Source organism: Sycon ciliatum, chromosome 9, assembly GCF_964019385.1.
Source record: "Sycon ciliatum chromosome 9, ocSycCili1.1, whole genome shotgun sequence".
NCBI lineage: Eukaryota > Metazoa > Porifera > Calcarea > Leucosolenida > Sycettidae > Sycon > Sycon ciliatum.
This window is the reverse complement of record NC_088651.1, coordinates 25,945,965-25,966,487: the sequence shown is the minus strand read 5'-3', so window position 1 is coordinate 25,966,487 and position 20,523 is coordinate 25,945,965. Positions and strand designations below refer to the sequence as shown.

General features: G+C 46.6%; 2 protein-coding genes across 2 annotated transcripts in view; one reads left to right on the top strand and one right to left on the bottom strand.

Moving 5' to 3' along the window:
• Positions 1-20,523, bottom strand: part of LOC135824791 (uncharacterized) — a 117,098-nt gene that overhangs the window by 54,327 nt on the left and 42,248 nt on the right. The gene's annotated exons all lie outside the window — the stretch shown is intronic.
• LOC135824505 (fibrillin-1-like) lies at positions 1,653-20,159 on the top strand. The gene is made up of 6 exons (XM_065337240.1): positions 1,653-2,108; positions 11,905-12,117; positions 13,326-13,466; positions 14,338-14,469; positions 14,826-14,948; positions 19,466-20,159. The coding sequence occupies exons 1-6, from the start codon at positions 1,976-1,978 to the stop codon at positions 19,513-19,515; spliced, it is 792 nt and encodes a 263-aa protein (XP_065193312.1). The 5' UTR covers positions 1,653-1,975; the 3' UTR covers positions 19,516-20,159.

Genomic DNA, 20,523 nt, shown 5'->3' with positions numbered 1-20,523 from the left:
TTAGTGCAACATACATGTAGAGGAATGAACGAGCGCAGCAAATCCAAACAACCCTTGAGGATCAAAACTGCTCGGATTTTAGGAACATTTAGTGTGATTATTAAAGCTCCCAAGGCTGGGCCCTGTCCCTTTCGGCCTACGTGACTTGACATTTTGGCCGACTGACGACTGGCATCACACTGCTATCTGGTGTTCACGATTGGTTTGCCGAAAAAGGAAGCAGAGAGTCACCGCACGTTTTCATACTTCTTTATGATCTATACTGAAGTGCGCAGTGCAGCAGAGAACGCAATGGTAAAACAGAACCAAGGGAAAATATATGACAATACAGCGGATAGCCGGAACAGCTGGCTGATGAATTGGGCCTGGTTATTTTTTGTATCTGGAGTGCACTAGAAGTGGTGCTCTTCAGGCACAATCTTCCTCGGTCTTCTCAGGCTCAACTGATGTTTTGAGACTTTTCCGAAGCGATGTGTTTTGGGCTACTGGTACGCCGCAGTTCCTCATCTTTTGTTTTCCTTGTTTTCCCACCCTCCATTCCAATGAGGAGCTTTGTATGGTTCCTCACAGGGGTCATGACAATAACAATGCTGGGTTACTCTGTGTGATAGATGTCGCGATATTGCTGCGACAGTATAGGTTATAAATTGTGCATGGCGTGGTATTTGCGGGTGCTCTGTCGATTGTAGCACTTTTCTGTTTAATCCGCCTTGAACAACGATGTCATCCTCTAGGTGTTGGTTTTTGCTGGATGTTTTCTGTCTATGTTCTGGATACAAGAGTGCCACCAGCGTGTCTGTGGCTGTCCCATGCAGTTGTTCATTTGTTCTGTGATGAGCGTATGACTTTGTGTATGCCAGTGCGTGTGTGTGTTGCATACATGTATAATTGAGTGCGTGTGTGTGTGAGAGAGTGACCGTTGGATTTAGCGCGTGAAAGGTAAAATGCCATGTCTCCCCACACAAAAAACGGCACAGGCCGACCGTGGAAAATAGCGTGAACGCTAACCATGTACAATATCTCAACAGTTAACGTTAAGAAAACTGGGTGTCTAGAATTATTCGGAAAACCAAAGCACGATTTATACAGGGAGTGGAAAGAAAACGCATGACTCCGCGCTCATACAAACGTGCAATACGTACTAACACAGCGATAAATGGTGAACACTATTATTATAACATACTGGATTTAGGTGTGTGTGCTACATAATGAGATCCAGCTGTTGACATCGGAAGATGTAAATATCTCTTTGAGACGCTCTATTTTGAGTAAGCCTGACATGTGTTGTCTAGGATATGACACATACAAAATACGTGCAGTGCAAGCTTTTTACCGATCCGAAACAGCTGCCTGTCATCAATGAGTGGTATTGTATCTGCGCACATTCAGTTGTTCGTTGTTGAGAATCTCGGCTCTGTGGATATTACGTCAACACACGAAAGTTGCTATCATAGCCATATGCCAGGTTACTGGCACTCTCGGCTCAGTGAACAAGGATACATCACGTCAGCACAAATATTTGCTATCGTAAACACATCCGAGGTCACTACCATGTTTGCGTGTGAACAGGGGAGCTGCACAGCAGAACGGAGTTCCGTTTGGACGTGCGCTGCTCTTACTGTCTCTACCATACTGTATCGATGGATGCGAGAATATTCTGGAAATCCGTTGATATCCCTAAGGACGGTGTTTAGGATTGTTTCGAGGTAGCGCTGTGTCGCCATACAAAGTATCCATGCAGTACTGGCACGCACGAGGCCACCAGATCTTTTGCTATACGGGGGGTTATGTGACGCATCGATGTCTGCATGCTGACATGAACAGTCGCCGCTGCAGCATGACGATTGATAAGGAACTATTGATGAATATTCTCCGCCATTCGCCTTTCGACCCTCTGTAACAAACTTGGATTTATCCCTGTTATCTGATTGCAATTGTTGTGTGGAAACGAGCGATCATTAAGGACAATTCCACCATGGTTAGACTCGGGAATATCCCGATTACACTGTGCCTTCTGTGTATCCTTCAATGGCATGAATTCATTGTGAGCGGTGCAGCTGCTCATGACGTTGCTCCCACCACTGCAGTCAATGACAGTGAAAATCAAGGTAGGTTTTATAAAAACATAAGGCATTATTGAGGTTTCGCATTCTGAATTTCGGTACATCGTTCTTCGGTCATTTGTTGAACATCAAAATGTCGAATTTTCGCACCAACGTTTGTTTTGAAAGTCGAAAATGATGTGTTTTTATTTCGTGAGCCTCAGCCCCAGCAACGTCCTGTCCCGTGCTCCTTTTCTTGCTTATTCCAACGAACTTTGATCGGCCAAAGAGTCGAGGGCCAAACCTGCCTTCTCAGTCTTCTCAGAAGAACCAACTCCATGGCCAAGTCAATTTTTATGGGTGTCGCCCTAGTCTTTTCCGCCACACAGATGACGGTGAGAACACTCCAGGCGAAAGAGAGGTTGTATTTCTCGCCGGCCGAGCGCAGTGAAGTACGCGAGAAATGATTTCTCGCGAAATATTTTCAGTTGCAAATATGGCATCTGGTGTGTTCTTTATTGTCGCTTCTTTTCTGACTTCTTCAGTCAGTTTTTGAGTCTCACCAGTGTCCCTGCCCTCCCACCGTTCATTTCTGCGCATATTTTCTTTGTTTTTTTGTTTTTTTTGGCCGTGATGTGCTTGCCATGCCTACATGATGCATAATCGCCATTGGAGATATACACGCGGTTTTTTCCCTCACAACTGCGTCCGTCGGCGAGAGGGTTTTTTCCCGGCTGGCTCGGTCAAGAAAATTAATGTGATGGTCCCAAGTGGTTCTGCATCATGGCCTATTTCTGCTATCCACTGATACGCCTATCCTATCTGAGACACTCTGTTCTCAGTCCTTGCTTCTATACCTCACTCGTTATCCAGTTCACATCTGCCTGCGGCCAACTACCCTTCAGTTTGTGTAGTGTCGCTATTGCTGTCTATGTCTCTGTGTGTGCCAGTATATGTAGAGCGAGAATAGAGAGGCAGTGGAGAAGAGTAATCAGAGGTAGCTGACAATGCCATGTCGCCAAAGACGCCTTCCAAGCTATGCCGAGATAAGAAACCTCTTTGAGTAAATCACGCGCTAGCGCTCTTCTACAAGAAAATGCATCCGAAAAATGTTTTCCGCAAAGTGAGCTTTTTCCGAACAAACACGCCGAATCTTCGTGTGCATTACCGACCTTGCTCCTGCGTGGCGAATCTTTTTGCCGAATTAAAGAATGCAAAACCTCACTGTTAACCTACGTCACTCGCATGTATTGTCTCGTGATGAGTGACAGTAGAATAGATGTTGTTCCAGTTTTAGGACGACGGCACATAGATCTAAGTCTCACCGTTTGTTGATTATAGAAATACTCATCACGAATGCTCAATATCACTATCATCAAATCATGCTTACGTCACGGTGTTCCCTGTAGACCATTAGCACATTGTCGGCACATGAGGAGTTGTGTTTGCCCGCCAGTAGACCCTCTACCAACCCTGTAAAGAATTTTCTCCAGATGTTGGTGTTGAAGAGCCTGAGGTTTGTACTCCTGCAGTTTGTGCTCCTTGTTACAACTGTACGCGGACTTGCTGGATTTTGAACTTAACATTTAGGGTAATAACATAGTAGGCTGTCAGAAACTGTTTTCATTCTCTGTTAAGAGAGCATGTCTGAGAATACCAAAGTATGTGTGCAAGTGGTTCTCTCCGATTTCGCTCAAAATTTGCAGGTAGGTTCCCTTTGTGGTGTGGATTGATTGTGCAAAGCCCTTGAAAAAATGTCTGAAGGGAACCTTGAAATTTGCATACCCCTCGAAAATGGCCGAAATATCACAGTATTTATGGGTCTAGAAACGAGTCACGCCACAGCGTATCCGAACAAGCTATGAACAAAACTCCATCAAGCCAACATTGCCTCACCTTAGAAGAGTTCCTGGAGCAGTACCGCTTAGCCACGCCAGGATCCCAGAAGACGAGGTCCATCACTGTAACAGTATAGACTTGATTGATTGGAGAATTCGTCGAATGATGTTCAAACCAGAGGTTATAAAGCAAAAGAAAGGTGAGAACCGCAGGAGTGAGAATAGTAGGAACACAAGGTGTTACCATAAGACAAGCAAGAAGTGTCAAGGTAAAACTATTACACTCTCCCGGCCCCATAGGAAGCCCAAGGTTCTATTAGATAACACAATCCAGTTAGGAGATGCAATTGTGGAAAGGGGAATATTAAATAATCACTCATGCACATGCATAACCACATTGAAGTGTAATCCAACTCAACTTCATCACTCTCACAAGGAGATGACGCAAAACTATATCAGTCTATAACATAATTATTAACTATCTCTGTAAGAGATGCATATGGCTCAGCCCAGTTAGATCAAGGTTGCTGTCGTTGTGAGGCTAGATAGTTCTGCAGCGGTTTAATATTCCGACCAGACTCATCACATAGGTTGCCAGCGGGCTCCCACGTAGCTTCGCTGCTGGGGTAACCCTTCCAATGCACCAGGAAGTGTTGCTCACCACTGCGGTGTCGGTGATTCAAAACGGCTTCGACAACATAGCGTGTGTGTCCATCTAGATCTGTGAAGGGCGGAGGCGGGGGTTGGTGTCTTCCAGGAATCGTGTTCTCTTCGTAGCGTTTAAGAGCAGTGACATTAAACACGGGATGGCAGCGAAGTTCACGGGGTAGTTCCAAGCGAAAAGCATTCGCTCCAATCTTAGCCTGGATACGATACGGACCAAACCACTTGGGTTGCAACTTCCGAGAGGGCTGGCCACGAGCTTCCGGGGTCAGTAGAAAGTCTCTGTAGACAAGAACGCTATCACCAACCTTCAAATCACTGTGCGTTCTCGTCTGGTCTGCGTATAGAGCTTGCCTTGCCTGGGCGTCGACCATAGCATCTCGAGCTATCCTTAGTGCGGCTTCCTGCTCATGAAGCCAATCGACCGAATCACTCCTTTCCCCTCCCGTAAGAATGAATTCGGGAGGGGACTTAGGGTCAAACCCATAGTTCAGATAGAACGGTGTATTAGCTACAGATGACTGTTGTGAACTATTTATTGCAAACTCGCAGAGTGGTAGAAGCGAATCCCAATTGTCCTGTCTCAAGTTCACAAATGCTCTTAGAACATCTCCCACTTGCCGGTTAACTCTCTCTGTCAAACCATCCGTTTGAGGGTGGTTAGCAGTGCTGAATGCCAATTTAGTTCCTAGCTGAGAGAATACTTCTTTGAAAAAAGCTGCAGTGAATCGTGGATCGCGATCGGAAACAATGGTTGAGCTCAGCCCGTGCAGACGAAACACGTTTTGAATGTACAGTTGAGCGCTGCCCTTAGCATCAATCTTCGAGTTTGTTGGAACAAGATGTACGCATTTCGTAAGTCGGTCCACAAAGGTGTAAATTGCGTCGAAGCCACGAGAAGTAAGGGGCAATCCAACAATAAAATCCATTGAGATATCCTGCCAAGGACTATTAGGTATTGGAAGTGACTGGAGAAGCCCTGTTCGTGGCTGACCTCCCTTCGTTCGCTGGCAGAGATCACAGGTTTTGACAAATCTCTTGATATCGAGACCCATTCGGGGCCAGTAGAAAAAACGTGCTAGGCGGAAGTACGTTCGATCACGACCCGGGTGGCCAGCCGTTGCACACTCATGGTGTTCTTGAATGAGCTTTAACCGGACACCGCACTGTGGTATGCACAACCGGTTATTGGGGGATGCCTTGAGGTACAAGCGATCAGTGGATTCGTCCCAATAATAGCGATCATGCAAATTATCTCGGAGAGAATGCTTCAATCTTTCTATGATGGGAGTTAGCTCTTTGTCTCTCTGGTAGGCATCTGATATTGTATTGGACACGTCATCATTCATTGCTAAAGCATACTCAATAGCATTCAAACGTGGTACTGCATTCTCCACGAGGTTACTCTCATGGAGATCTGGGCGACGCGAAAGGGGATCTGCAGGGTTCTCTCTGCCGGGTCTGTGACGGACTGTGTAGTTATAGTCAGCTAGGAATTCAACCCATCGCGCCTCTCTCTTTGTAATGCTTGGTTTTGTTTTCAGATAAACTACCGCCATGTTGTCTGTAATGACCTCAAGGTGTTGAAAGAGGTAGATGCGCCAGGTCTTTAGCGCAAACACTACGGCCAATGTTTCTCTTTCTGTAGCTGTATAATTCTGTTCCGCAGCAGACAATTTTCGGCTAGCATAAGCCACTGGATGCCAGGCATCTTCCTCTAGTTCTTGGAGAAGAACACATCCCAAGGCGAAATCGCTTGCATCTGTTACCACTCTGAATGGTCGGTTCACATCAGCCAGCCGCAATAGGGGCGCATTCAACAAGGCATGCTTTAGCGATTCAAAGGCATGTTGCCGAGAGCTGTTCCACTCGAATCGTGCATGTTTTCCCGTTATCTCCTCTAAGTTCTTAGAGAGCGATGAGTATTGATCTATGAATCGCCTAAAATAATTCGTAAATCCAAGAAATTGCCTCACCTCTGTGACGGAAGTCGGAGCGGGCCAGACCTTTACTGCGGCAATCTTGTCTGGGTCAGGGGCGATGTGTAGTCCATCGATGCAATGTCCCAGGAACCGCACACTCTCCACGCCAAATTCACATTTTGACCGTTTGCAAAATAACTGGTTGTCCCGGAGCACGCTCAATACCGACCGGACATGCTGCATATGCTCCGACCACGTTTTGCTGAAGATGAGTATGTCATCTAGGAACACGACTACGAACTCCCTCAGATATGGTTGAAGAATCGTATTCATCATGGATTGAAATGTTGCCGGTGCATTGGTGAGACCAAATCCCATGACCCTAAATTGGTAATGCCCAAAGAGAGTGTTAATCGCGGTTTTGGGCACGTCCTCAGCTTGAATGCGAATCTGATTATACCCTGATCGGAGGTCTAGTTTCGTGAAGTACCTAGCGCCCTGTACGGTATCGAATAAATCATCCACATTGGGCAAGCACGCCTTGTTCTTAACAGTTATCTTGTTTAGCTCCCTCCAATCGCAGACCATGCGTAACGAACCATCAGCTTTCTTGACAAAAAACACCGGTGCACCAAAGGGGGACTTACTTGGTTCTACGAAACCCTTTTTCAAGAGTTCTGTGAGCTGTTTCTTCAATTCCTCCATTTCTGGCCTGGGCAGGCGATAGGCAGGTCGCGATGGGGGTGATGAGCCTTCCTCCAGGCGGATTTCGTGGTCTACAGACCTCTCTGGTGGGAGTCTAGCTGGCAGATCATCCGGGAAAAGATCGTCATAGTCACGGAACATGGCCTTGAGATCTGGGTGCTCGTTCTGAGTGGATTTGTCGGGAGGTTCCTTGCCAATGCCGTCTTCTACGCTGACCCACGCCAGAACACCTTCGTCTCCACTCCTAAGGGCATGCCTAGCCTGACGACCAGATATGAACATCGCCTCCACAGGAGCGGTCGGTTCGCTTTGACTGGGCGACGCACAAGGCAAACCATTCGAGTTCAACCTGACTTCATTCGTCCGGAAGTTTATGTCTGGATTGTTACGCGTTAACCAAGGTTTCCCCAATATAGCGTCATAGCGATGAAGGGGGAACACCGTGAAGGTTTGGTTATCGCTGAAGTCGCCTACGATAACCTTCAATTCATGGGTCGTCTCCATGGGAAACGAGCTTGATGCTCCATCAGCCAGCGTGACATTCAGGTTTTCCGAGCCAATTTCGGTTGGCAGGTTAACTCTCCTGGCAAACTGTTCGGCAATGAAATCATGGGTCGAGCCCGAATCTATTAACATAAGCGCGCGACGACCGTTGATTTTGCCTTCTACACGCAGGAGCTCATGTTCCGTTTCCACATTGACGCTGGTAACCTGGGCCTCAATAGTTGGTGTAACATCTCGCTTGAAATTGGCTTCGGAGCATTCAGCATCATCGTCAACATCCTCCACAGCGAGGCTACTGAATCGGTTACGGGTAGAGACGGAGCACACACTACACGCAGGTGATGCCTTTTCTTGCTGCGTCAGTAATCGCATCGGCCTTACTGACGTCCACCGTTTGGGTGATCTCGATGCTGCGGGCAATTCTGGGCCATATGGCCTGGTCGACGACATGCGAAGCAGCCCCCCTGGGCTCGTAATGTCTCACGTTCCTCGGGGCTTAGTTTTGTTAGCTTTTTGCTACCTGATGGTGGTGCGAATCCCGGCGCGGTCGCCAGTGGTGGTCTGCGCTGAAATCGGCTGTCTGAGGCGACTGCTAGCGCTGACTGAACGGCGGCTGACAGTGTAGTGGGGTGTTCCTTCACTACCAAGGTCCGCATGTTACCGTGCAGGCCGTTGACAAATAGCAAGGCTCTGGAGAGTTCGTCAAGTTCCGGCACCTGTAAACTTAGCCGAGAAAACTCCGTTACGTACGATTCAATTGACCCACGCTGTTGGATAGAGAACATATCCAACCGCACTCTTTCCCCATCATAGTGCGGGCCATACACTCGCGCTAGGGCGCTTTTCAAAGAATGCCAATCCGAAAATTGCTCACCTGCTTCCAGGGAAGAAATTAGCCAAAGACGCTCATTCCCAGCGAGGTAGCTAGCCGCAAAGTTAACTTGGCTCTCCGGGTCACCTTGAGGTGAGCACTTCAAGGCTAACTCGACCGTAAATACCCATTCTTTGAACTCGAAAGGGTTGCCATGGAAAACATTCGGTTCTCTGGTAACGCGTTTGACGCTCGGGCTTGTCTGGGAGAGAGAACGCGATCGACACGGGGCTAGATCCGGAGGACTTGAGCTTGATGTAGCAGGTAATTGATGTCGTCCAACTGTAGCAGCCACGTTGTCCCGAGCGCGGCGGATCTCACGGAAAGCGGCGTATAGTAGCGGCCAGGAGCACAAGGCACGTCAAGGGGCAAACGATGATCTCAACCATCCTCAAGCTACCAGTGTAGCAGTATAGACTTGATTGATTGGAGAATTCGTCGAATGATGTTCAAACCAGAGGTTATAAAGCAAAAGAAAGGTGAGAACCGCAGGAGTGAGAATAGTAGGAACACAAGGTGTTACCATAAGACAAGCAAGAAGTGTCAAGGTAAAACTATTACAATCACCCCCTGACGCCACAAATGATTGTCTTGAAAATAGCCAATTTACAAGCACTGGCAAAACAGCCAGCTAATGTCCTCAATTGGCCAGAACTATACACAGGCAGATAGTAGAACACCTCTTCTAGCGCTGAGGACATGTCTCCCATCTTCCTTTAGGGGTTTTCTTGAAATAAACGTTTTTGAATTTTTCCACTCGACCATGCTGAAATACGGCCAAAGTCATACATGCGCAGGAAAGCTCGCCCCTCCGCGGCGTCTCCTCAGCAATTTCTACTCCAACACTAATCCCAAGGCCGCAGAACAAAGTGTATTGTTAACTCTGACAAGGAAAAGCAGCGGTGATCACTTGTCACTCCAAACGACAAGCTTCTCCTTGCGCCACCAATAATTTTTTGTGCGACTGTTGATGCAAAAGTGACTAAAGTCCTGAGAGCAGTTTTTGAATTTTATTGCAAGATGCACCGTGAGATCGCGTGCTCTGTGACGTAGGACGACGCTTCCTGGATCACGACAAGCGGCCATCGATCGCGAACGTGTCTGGAACGCTACTCGGAACACACCATGATGGCAGAGGTAAGATGAGCTGCATTTCCTGCTTGATCTGCTGAGAACCCCCACAAACTGTCCTAGGAGTGTTGAAATGGCAGCAAGCCGTTGAAATATGCCCCTCGTACAGCATGGAGAGTTATTCATCTTTCACACTTACCTCCTGCAATCCCGAACATAGTCCAACAGCAAAAGTCCCTTGTTTTCATGTCGATGCTCGACGAAAGCTGCTAGCTCGGTCGCTTTGTGTTGACTGGCACGCGAGCAGCACTGGCTGCACGCACTTGTCGCGTGAACTGCATGACAGATTTCTTACGTCATAAAGAATGTGATTTCATCATCATTTTCACTGGTCTTCGACCTACATGGTCAGGGAAAGTCCCGTTTCGTAGGCCTACAACACGGTCAGCGTGTTCTCATGGTTCTTGAGCGCAGTAACTAGTAGTAGTAGTAACAACACAAGCGTGATCACTTCCAGGCCAACGGGCGTTGCAAGGCGAGTAACAAGCGCACTTTACGAAGGTTACTCTGAAATCTTGTGAGCCGTGATCACGGAGATCCACGAGACTTGGCATTCTTGCGTCACAAGGCACTTGACTTCACCGTGCCTCTTGTAGTAAAATTCAAAAACTGCGCTCAGGACTTCAGTCCCTTTTGCATCAACAGTCGCAAAAGAATATTGGTGGCGCAAGGAGAAGGTTGTCGTTTGGGGTGACAAGTGATCACCGCTGCTTTTCCTTGTCAGAGTCAACAATACACTTTGTTCTGCGGCCTTGGGAGTATTGTTGGAGTAGGAAACGGTGAGGAGACGTCGCGGAGGGCGAGATTTCCTGCGCAGTTATGATTTCGTTAGTATTTCAGCATGGTCGAGTGGAAAAATTCAAAAAAGTTTATTTCAAGAAACCCCAAAAGGAAGATGGGAGACATATCCACATCGCTAGAAGAGGTGTTCTACTATACTATCTGCCGGTGTGTCGTTCGGGCCTATTGAGGATGTAGCTGGCTGTTTTGCCAGTGCTTGTAAATTGGCTATTTTCAAGACGATCATTTGTGGCGTAAGGGGGTGATGGACCTCGTCTTCTGGGATCCTGGCATGGCTAAGCGGTACTGCTCCAGGATCTCTTCTAAGGTGAGGCAATGTTGGCTTGATGGAGTTTTGTTCATAGCTTGTTCGGATACGCTGTGGCGTGACTCGTTTCTAGACCCAGAAATAATGTGATATTTCGGCCATTTTTGAGGGGTAGGCAAATTTCAAGATTCCCTTCAGAAACTTTTTCAAGGGCTTTGCACAATCCATCCACACCACAAAGGGAACCTACCTGCAAACTTTGAGCGAAATCGGACAGATCCACTTGCACACATACTTTGGTATTCTCAGACATGCTCTCTTAAGGTAACTATCGTTCACACGCTTTAGGAATAGCACATCACATGAACAGATTGCAATACGAAGGACACAACCTGACCAGGCTTGCACTTGAAATTTGGCAAGGAGAAAGAAAAATCATCAACATAGAATAGTCCAAGGAAAAATTGCACCAGTGCTTAAACTCGAAAAGGCCTTTTCTAGATCTCGGTTAGGGCCGGGTTCCACTGCGGCTCCACTGCCCCGCTGCTCGTCTTTCGCGGCTTGAAACGTCATCATTCCCATAGTGACCGCGGCTCGAGCTGGAGCAGCGAGTCCGCGGCTCATCGCGAGCTTTTGCTACGATTCTTGACCAAAAACTGCGAGCCGCGGTCGCGGCTCCACCTGTTTCCCGTACTTTGCATTGTTTTGTACGCCAGAATTTTAAAATTCAAATTTTAATTCGTTGCGCAGGCCAGAACACAAGGATTTGTTTGATTTCGCGCGCGCAGGCAGGTGAAACGTCATCAAAAAGTGTGGACCACGACCACGGTACCGCGAATGGCGAGTGACAGTGGAACCGCGCTGCTCCGCGGCATGCAGCCAAGTGCCGCGGAGCAGCGGAGCCGCGGAGCCGCAGTGGAACCTGGCCCTAAGGTGAATAACAATTGGAAAATTCAGTCAATTCTGAACCATACTTTTGTTCGATAAATATGGCGGTAAAGACACACCTGGCAATATGGTGGTAAACACACGCCTGCCCACACACGCTCTCTGATTGATGTTCGGCAAATCAAACACTGCCCAAGATAACATTGGTACCACTGTGATTTCGGCTGTCAAAACAGTCACCTCTAATACATTATCTCTCTTCTCTCTGTAATTGTGTTCTGTGTGACTTCAGTTGAACTCACCTCGCCACCACCATACAACTGCCTTGAGCAATGGCTGATATTGGCTGGTGCTAGTCCTACGGAGGCACTGGCCTACGCTACCGCACCACTTGTCACCAAATTGCAATTGGACGAGTTGAAAATATCAACACTCGGAGATATTGTACTGGAGTTGCTTCTCAACTTCAACCTGAGGCTGGTGAATAGTTTGAAGACCTGCGTGGGTATGTATTTAGTATTTGAGCCGAAATCAGCGAAAACGACCCTTAGAGGTTTCGTAATTTTTTCAAGAAAAAGGTCGATTTGTGACATTCAACGATTTTTTGATCGTGCTGCGAACAGCGCGACGAGTTCTTCTTGAACTCCTTGCTTGAATTTATTTGAAGTTAGTTAGTTGAAGTTGTGTCGAGTGGCGACTCGAGTGTTCCTTGATCTTGTTGCGATGCCTGCGGACGCCATAGGTGTTCACGGAGCACACACGGAAGTCATTGTGTACAGCTAGCTCGAGCCTGGTGGGGAGTGGATGCTGAAGTAGCCGCTGAAGTTCAGAGTGATGATGAAACGTTCTTTGGTTCCGACATTGCCTATGGATGAGGAGTCATCACCTGAGATAAATTCTGAGTCTGGGGCTAGTGACGGCAGCGACGTCGTGTCGTCAGATGCGGAGGAAGAAATGGAAGACATTGCGGAATGACTCCACGCAGGATGCAGCTGCAAAATAATAAGTCGATCATGTCCCCGCACTCTTCAGCTATTCTTTGTCATTCTAGCTGCTTACTGCACTATTTCAAAAGTATTCAAGCTGCCTACCGACAATAGAATGCTGAATATTTATTGTACACGTACATCGTATACATACATTGCACCAATTTGGAGTACGCCTTGTATATTGGTGTATAAACCGGTTTTGAATCGGAATATTGAACTTTTTCTTGGCTGAGGTCCTTCAGTAGATGTGTTTCAACAAATTTCTAACCAAAAAGAAATTTTGAAAAATTTGACCCTGAGGGCTGTTTTCGCTGGTTGAGGCCCATTTCTGTGTTATTGGCTATGATTATGTTTTCAGACGGTGCGCCGAGGAAAATATTCAATTGGAGCAAGGAAAACCTGATTTACTTTGGTGAACTCTATCGAATAACTTATGCCACACCGTTTTCCTTGATTCAATTTTGTTTTCGTTTATTTGTCAGACGTATTTGTTACACCACTTTGAAGAAAACCCAATGGTCTGTCTAATGATTGTGGCGTGAGGACAGGTCGGGAGGGGGGGGGGGGGAAATTCCCTGTAGCAGGGATCGTGTAACTGTACTGAAAGGCGCCATAGTGCATGACTGCCATCGACTAATTCTTATCCTGTTACATTGACGTGTCCTCTTTAATCCATCGGTCTTTATTTGCCTACAAATGCTTTTTCTCCTATCCGTGTTCTAAGCTCGCAATACAACGTGCCCCACAGACTTAGCACCAGATACATTACCTTGTGGGGTAGGCGGCACGTGTCTTCACAACAGTATACAAACGATACCCACATGCCACTGTGAACCGGGCCTTACTGGACGGCAGTGCCAAACAGGTGAGTTCATGTATTAATGGTTCAAAACAGTTATTCGCTACTTATGGATAGTTGTTTCCAAACATCTTTATAATAGATACCGACAAATCTCCAGGAGACATTATTGATCGAAATTGTTGAAAGTGATCATTTGCCGATTACGGTCGCGTTTGCGAATGAGCGCTGTCTGCAAAGTTAAACAATTCCTATGGTCCAGCAAAGGAGTGGCAAGTGCAATTTTTTTAAGTAAAGCGTAATATATCTATTATTGTACTGAATACACACTTGGATGTCTTAAATGCTTCTGGTTAGCTACTGAAATTGAGATTTAAAATGAAGGTGGGTCTGCCTTCCTCAACGGCACACGGCATGCCATGACACCGGATATCTACAATTGATGCACCGCGAGTCTGTAGCGTCGTTAAATCGATAGGTTTTCACTCCATTTGCACTAAGAAAGTACAGGACCGTGATTAACATTTGAATTATTCGTTGAAAGGGAGGAAAAACACAAATCGAGCGATGAAGGCGTCTTCCAGCGCATGATATTGGCGTGCATTGTCCGACGTGAAACGTTCTAATTCTGAAAATTGGACATCAACAGACGCTTATGTCGTGGAATCTTACTGTAACAGGTTTATTTATGCTCTGTATTTGTATTTCCCACTCAATACCATGTACTACCAGCTAGCTGCGGATTAGCACACTCTTGCTCAGTTTGTTTTGCTCTTACATGATATACATCATAAAAATAATACCTATCGAATGTTTGATGGCCGTGTGTAACAAAGAGCTGGCACTCTGTAACCAAACTAGGAAGGCCAAATCTTTTCACCTAGTGCTTAAATCAAGATCAGCCAGTTGTCCTACTTGACGTGTATCTGTATTGCAGATATCGACGAGTGCTCGGATGCATCACTCAACAATTGTGCGGATCCTGCTACTGCCATATGTTTGAACACGCATGGATCGTTTGGTTGCGAATGTAACACTGGGTTTGATGGAAACGGTCGCTTATGTCAAGGTAATTCAAGTGTAAGAGCAAGTGTGATACTGGATACTATGGTGATGGTCGTCTATGTGAAGTTAACATTCTAGTGAGAAATAAATTACGCAATTACCTTGATATACAGAAACGTCCGGTCACTCTTGTTGTAAAAATATCCCCAATTCTATCTTGTGTTGAATATGTGTCAAGATAAAATAGAAGCACTGGGACCTGTATTATTCGACACCAAACTAGGAAAAGCGATCGGTGAAGAGCACAGGCAACCGAAATAAATATTTGAGCTTTACCACACAATAACGACCCTTCAGGCTTAATGTGTTTTTGCTAATTAATCATAATAGCTCGACGTTTGTTGTATATCCGGTCTACAGATATCAACGAGTGTACCTACACACCATCACCCTGTCATGAACACGCTAACTGTACTAACACTGTTGGATCGTTTTCATGTACGTGCACGGACGGTTACCAGGGAGATGGACTCCAATGTGAAGGTACATTGCATGATAAGCCGTTTAGGCAACGAAATTGTAGACAAGATTTCCTTCCAACCATTACTTGTTCTTGTTCTTTACAAAGTGGAATAAAACTGAATCTGCAATAGTTCTGAAAGGCAAAGAGCGACACGTGTACATGTAGCCTCAAGCAGAAAAGCTGGCAACGCAAAAGGAAACATGAAGCCAAAAGAGATGCCTAGCTCTGGCGTACATCGTAGAGGTCACTGCGGATCCGGTGCACTGCGCCCCAAAGGTGCAGGCACGGCGCCCCAAGGAGTGACGACATCCATAAACTGCATCGCATCATGCAGATAGAGCGATAGCGTACCGAAACTAGTTGTACAAAATACAAACAAAACAAAAATAACTGAGAGAAGCGAAAATATATAAATCGAAAAGAAGAAGAGAGAGAGAAGAGAGAAGGAATTTAATTCTAATTATTTAGAGCTGGACAGATATTGTCAAGGAGACATGCAGATACACAATAGAATCGACTCGACTGCATGTAGAGTACCTGACTGTAACTGCAGTAGAGTGGAGCACGCACGTACGTGATCAACTCGGGAATAGTGAAAGGTGAGAGAAACAAAATACAAATAAATTCGAACGAGCAAATACAATAATTGTGAATTCATGTGCAAGTGTCTGTAGCAGTGTGTGTCTGGGTCGTCGTCTCCTCCAGCCCGCTGTACGAGGCTCTGCGAAGTACGCTCCCATGGCCAGTGATGGTGGGGAGTCAGCCGGGAGCCGGAGGACTTGCCCAAAGGGCCTACCCCTAGCTTTCAAGATGATTGTACTGAGAGGAACCGCGCCGGTACGCTCATAGATCCTCCCATTCCTAAACCGATTCGGGAACACAAAGCCGATTTACGCCCTCAGCTGTTTTCGGTGGAAGGCCTCGATACGGCTCAGCTGCTGTTTCGTTCGTGCCCATGTTGCACAATTGTAGCAGAGTACAGGGAGTACAAAGGCATTTTAAAGCCGGATGCGGAGATCCTCCGAGACTAGCGACCTACTGATCCACAGCGTCCAGAGTTTGCCAAAGGCAACAGTTGCCAGTTGCTGTCGCCCTAGCATATCCTCGGCATCACCTAATAGGGACCCGAGTTTCTTGGTGGTTCGCCACTCCTACTCGATGCGATCAGTGTGCTGTTCGATGTGCGTGTGCTCTGTTTTTGTCTCATTCACTTTCAAATCCCATTCGAGGAGCTTGTTGGATATGGTTGGAAGGAGGGTCCACAGCCTTTCACCATCAGTAGTCATGAAATCAACATCGTCGGCGTAGGCAGTTCCAGTTAGTAACCCCAGGGAGATATCGGCAGGGGGACGTTGTAGAATAAGAGGCCGAACATCTGCCAGCGCACCGTCAAGGTACACAATGAAAAGAACAGGAGACAACGAGTCACCTAGGGGTGTGCCGCGGAGAGTGGGGAATGACGGGCCCTTAGCGGATGGGAGTACAGCCCGCAGTACGGCTGCTAGCAAAGGAACTAGCATCGAATGAGCTGGAGGCTCGGGCGAGGGAAGTAGAAGCAAATAATGATACAGCACACATGTTTCATGCAGTCCATTTACTCCAGCGACAGAAACAATAGCCTATCACTGTGCATGATGAAACAGGTAGACAAGTAATACAGCCAGTCTCAGTAGCCATCCAAATCACCGACAACTTTTCTAAGCTGTACACGCCAGAGCCTGTTGCACTGTTGCTGTGGCGGCCGGGCCTTGCCGACCAGGATTGCAGTATTCAGTTCCGCCGGCTTGAGTGGCCCATTTCTGAGGCAGAGGTGACACAGGCAGCTGGAAAGTTGAATAATGACAGGTAACATGCCAGGGGAGCTGCTAAAGTACTCACCTGCCCTCCTCTACTCCAATATCGCCCAGCTCCTCAACTCTACCGTCGAGACAGGCCTACCCCTGAACAGCATGGGTAGTGGGTCACTTAATCCGTTACAAAAGCCTGGTAAATCAAGGGGACCAGTCGCTCAACTACGGCCCGTGGTTTTACTCACAGCCCTCAGGAAGATTCTATCATTGATTGTGCTGCGGAGGATCAACAAGGACGTCAACAACTTTGTTGCACACAAACAGAGTGGTTTCCGCCGCAGCAAAAGCGCCAAAGACGTTGTGTGGTCATACCGATGGTTGGCGGCTCGATGCCAACGCTATCGCTGTGCACTGGATATCCTAGGTATTGATATGTCAAAAGCGTTTGACTGTATACGTAGGCCACGGCTCATCTCGGTGCTGGGATCGTTCTTGCAGCCGGATGAAATCCGAATGATCAGTTTCCTTCTCCAGGACACCGTACTGCACTCCTATACTGATAAGAAACTAAACAGTAAAAATGAAATTGCTGGTTTGTACAATAGCATACTGGGTAATGTTTCATTTCGCACTCAGATAATCAACAGGAAAAAAACACAATTCCAAATATGAGGAAAGTGTTCAGGAGACTTGTTGGCCTCAGCCGACACGTGGTCTAGGCATCATCGAGACGTCAAACAGACCATGAAAAGATAATTCACTAATCAATACGTCTCCAGGTCGAGCATTTAGGGACCTTTCGCACCACGCGTACGGATACGAAACGAATGCTGATTCGTCACCTAGGTTCGAATATTCGTTAGAGTCCGTGCGTCAAGGAACGAATGGTGGCACTGAAGCCACATTTACTTTCCGTCGACAACTGAACCAGGTTCTGTTCGACGTCCGACATTCTCGACACGGCATGTTGGGAACCTCTCCAAATGAGGCTCCTTTCTCTTGCCCATTGCGTAGCAGAGTTTCTACCGTGATCCCTCCCCGCAGTGTCAACCCCAGCATCCAGCTCAGAGCCAAGGCCGCAATGGCCCGTGATCATGACGCTCGTCGGGGAGTGAAGGCCTTGCCACATCTGCAGGCGGGCAAGCGGGTGATCATACACGACGGATACAATGATCCAGCCAAGCCGTGGACCGTGGTGGACCAGTACGGGAGGCAAGTGGGAGTAATGGACGGTGTCCGGATTCTGCTTCGTAACCGCCAACATGTCAGAGAATTGGTCTCACCTGCTGCTGCATCGTCTGATTGGCCTGAGTTTGTTGCCTCCGTACCCAAGTCACCGCTGTCCACGCCTCCTGTTAGTGTTCCGGTTCCGACTAGCCCAGCCGCACCACAATCGGCGACAGGTAGTGAGCCATTAGTGCCAGCGTCAAAGGAAGCTGAGGCCCCTCTCACGCGTACTGCACTTGCTGACGCCTCATCCGCGTGTTTTTCGCCTCGTCCAGTTTCTCCTAGCGATGTCTGCAGGGATCAGACCAGTCCACTAGGCAGTGCGTCTCCCAAGCGATTTAATGATAGCATGAAAACCCGTTCTGGACGTCAGGTAACCCTTACAGAGAAGGCCAGAGCGGCTTATGGATGACTGCTGCTGCTGTAGGACAGTGTGTCCATGGACACGTAGAGACCATTTTTCCGCTTTTTGTGCTGAAGTTTTTAGTTTTCTTCCTCCTTCCCTTTCCCTCGTTCACAGCCGCTTGTCGGTAGTATGTAGTGTGGTTGTGTTTTTGTTTTTGTTGTTTTTTCTCAGTGATTTGCAGTTTTGAATGACTGGCGCATGGCATGCGCATTCGCTTCGGTTTTTTCCTTCTTTTCTTCTGTTTTTTTTTCTCTTCAATTAATTGGCTTTTCCTTCTTCACCTTGTTCCTTTATTTTGATTTCTTCTTCTTCTTTTTTTATTTGAAGGGGGAGATGTAGTGATGTAATCATGTACATCTGTATAGTGTGCGCATGCGTGCATGCTTGCAGTAGAGCACTCGCAGAGCTTGAACACGAAGCCTGCAATGGCTACCTCCAGACTTGTATTGTTGTAGTGTTGTCCATCTACAATGACGACATATGTATGCTGTCGCCTGGCCTTTGCACTATTACGGTCAGCTATTATGTGCATTCTCGGAGCTAGATCTTCGCACCACCGACCAGTCAACGCACTCCGGGAGTTGGCGGTGGTTGAGTGAGGGCCGCCTGTGAGTGGCTGAGAGACAATGGCAGTTTACATCACATTTAGAGGTCTGGATTTTGATTGTTCTTGTCTGAAGTTAGTTGTACTATGATTGGATTCGTTCCATGTTGGTTTTGGGTATTCCGCCTGGTTTTCTTCCGAAGTGCTGATTGTGGAGGTTGGCTTATTGATGTTCTTTTTCTTTCTTTTTCTCTTCATTTGTGTTAACGTCCTTCGTCTTGGCAACTTGTGTTTTGTTATACGATACCATTCTATTCAGTTGAAATTTGGATGCTACACTTTGCTGCTCATGGATTAGTGTTTTTGCAATAAAATGAAAGGACTCAACGGGTACATAGTGTGTACCTAGATACCATTATAATTATTCACAAAAAAATCTTTTTTGAAAGGCTGTGCACATAGTAGCCATATTGCGGAATAGTCATGGTTGTGCGTATGAGCATTTACAATAGAATGCATTTCTAATGACTTTGTTTTGATATGTGTTTATTTCTACTGTCGTGTGTACAGTGCGGTATTGTTGCATGGAAAACATTCCGGCAAGAAACAGGAACCAGTAATGTTTACCCAATGAATGTAATTTACAACAAGACCAGAGCGGACACTGTGCTACGTATCATGTACACTGCAACGTTTGGATCATATCATTACTCATCATGGAGTACATTCACTATCTCTATTCTCATCAACAACACAGACTGTCAAGATCCTGGTCCTATTAGAAGTGGTGTGTCAGGTTTGGAGTCGGGAAATGGTGTTGTTCGCACCATACTTCCAGGAGCAATCAGTGGTGTGTGTCATATCAATACTGCAGGTCCATTGCGCATCACCACTAAACTAGCACGCAACAGTGGCAAAACAATGTACGAAGGGTACTACCAAAACAGTGGGCAACGCATCACGTCCAGTCTTCACGTTGAAGAAATGTGTCCCAACAGAATTGAGTAAAAACATTTCATCATCCAATGCATGCATGTACATCTAAAAATAATTGCCATTCATGTCGTCCTGCAAGTACTTTTTCTTACACAATATTTGGATACTGGTGTCTCACACAATGTCAAATTGTTGTTTTCAGATTTTCCTTTTCTGCTCTCTTTCTTTTTGTTGATTGTTGTTTCCAACGTTTGATACTTCTGACACAACATGTATACAGTAGTCACGTGACCATGTTTTGATTCACCGACGACTTTTTGGATTGGATTGGATTTTTATTTATAGTGGTGACTATAACAGACAATTGCCTAATAACAATAGACCCACTCGAGGGAAAGATGCAAAAAGATATGAATAATTAATATAATAATAGACTACCGGTATTGGATAGGTGATCATGTTCGCATTTTGCATAGCTGAAAGTCATAATTACTAGCGTGAAAAAGCAAGGCATTGGGGTAACAGTTTCTTAAAACGGGCGGAGTTATCCACACAGCGAGCTAGAGGGTGCAAATCATTCCACAGCTTAGCACATTGGAAGGAAGCGCCATGACGGGCAAAGGCAGTTCTGAGCATGGGCAACTTAAGAGTGCGTGATACAAGGCTGCGCGTTGCAAGACCATTATTTAAAC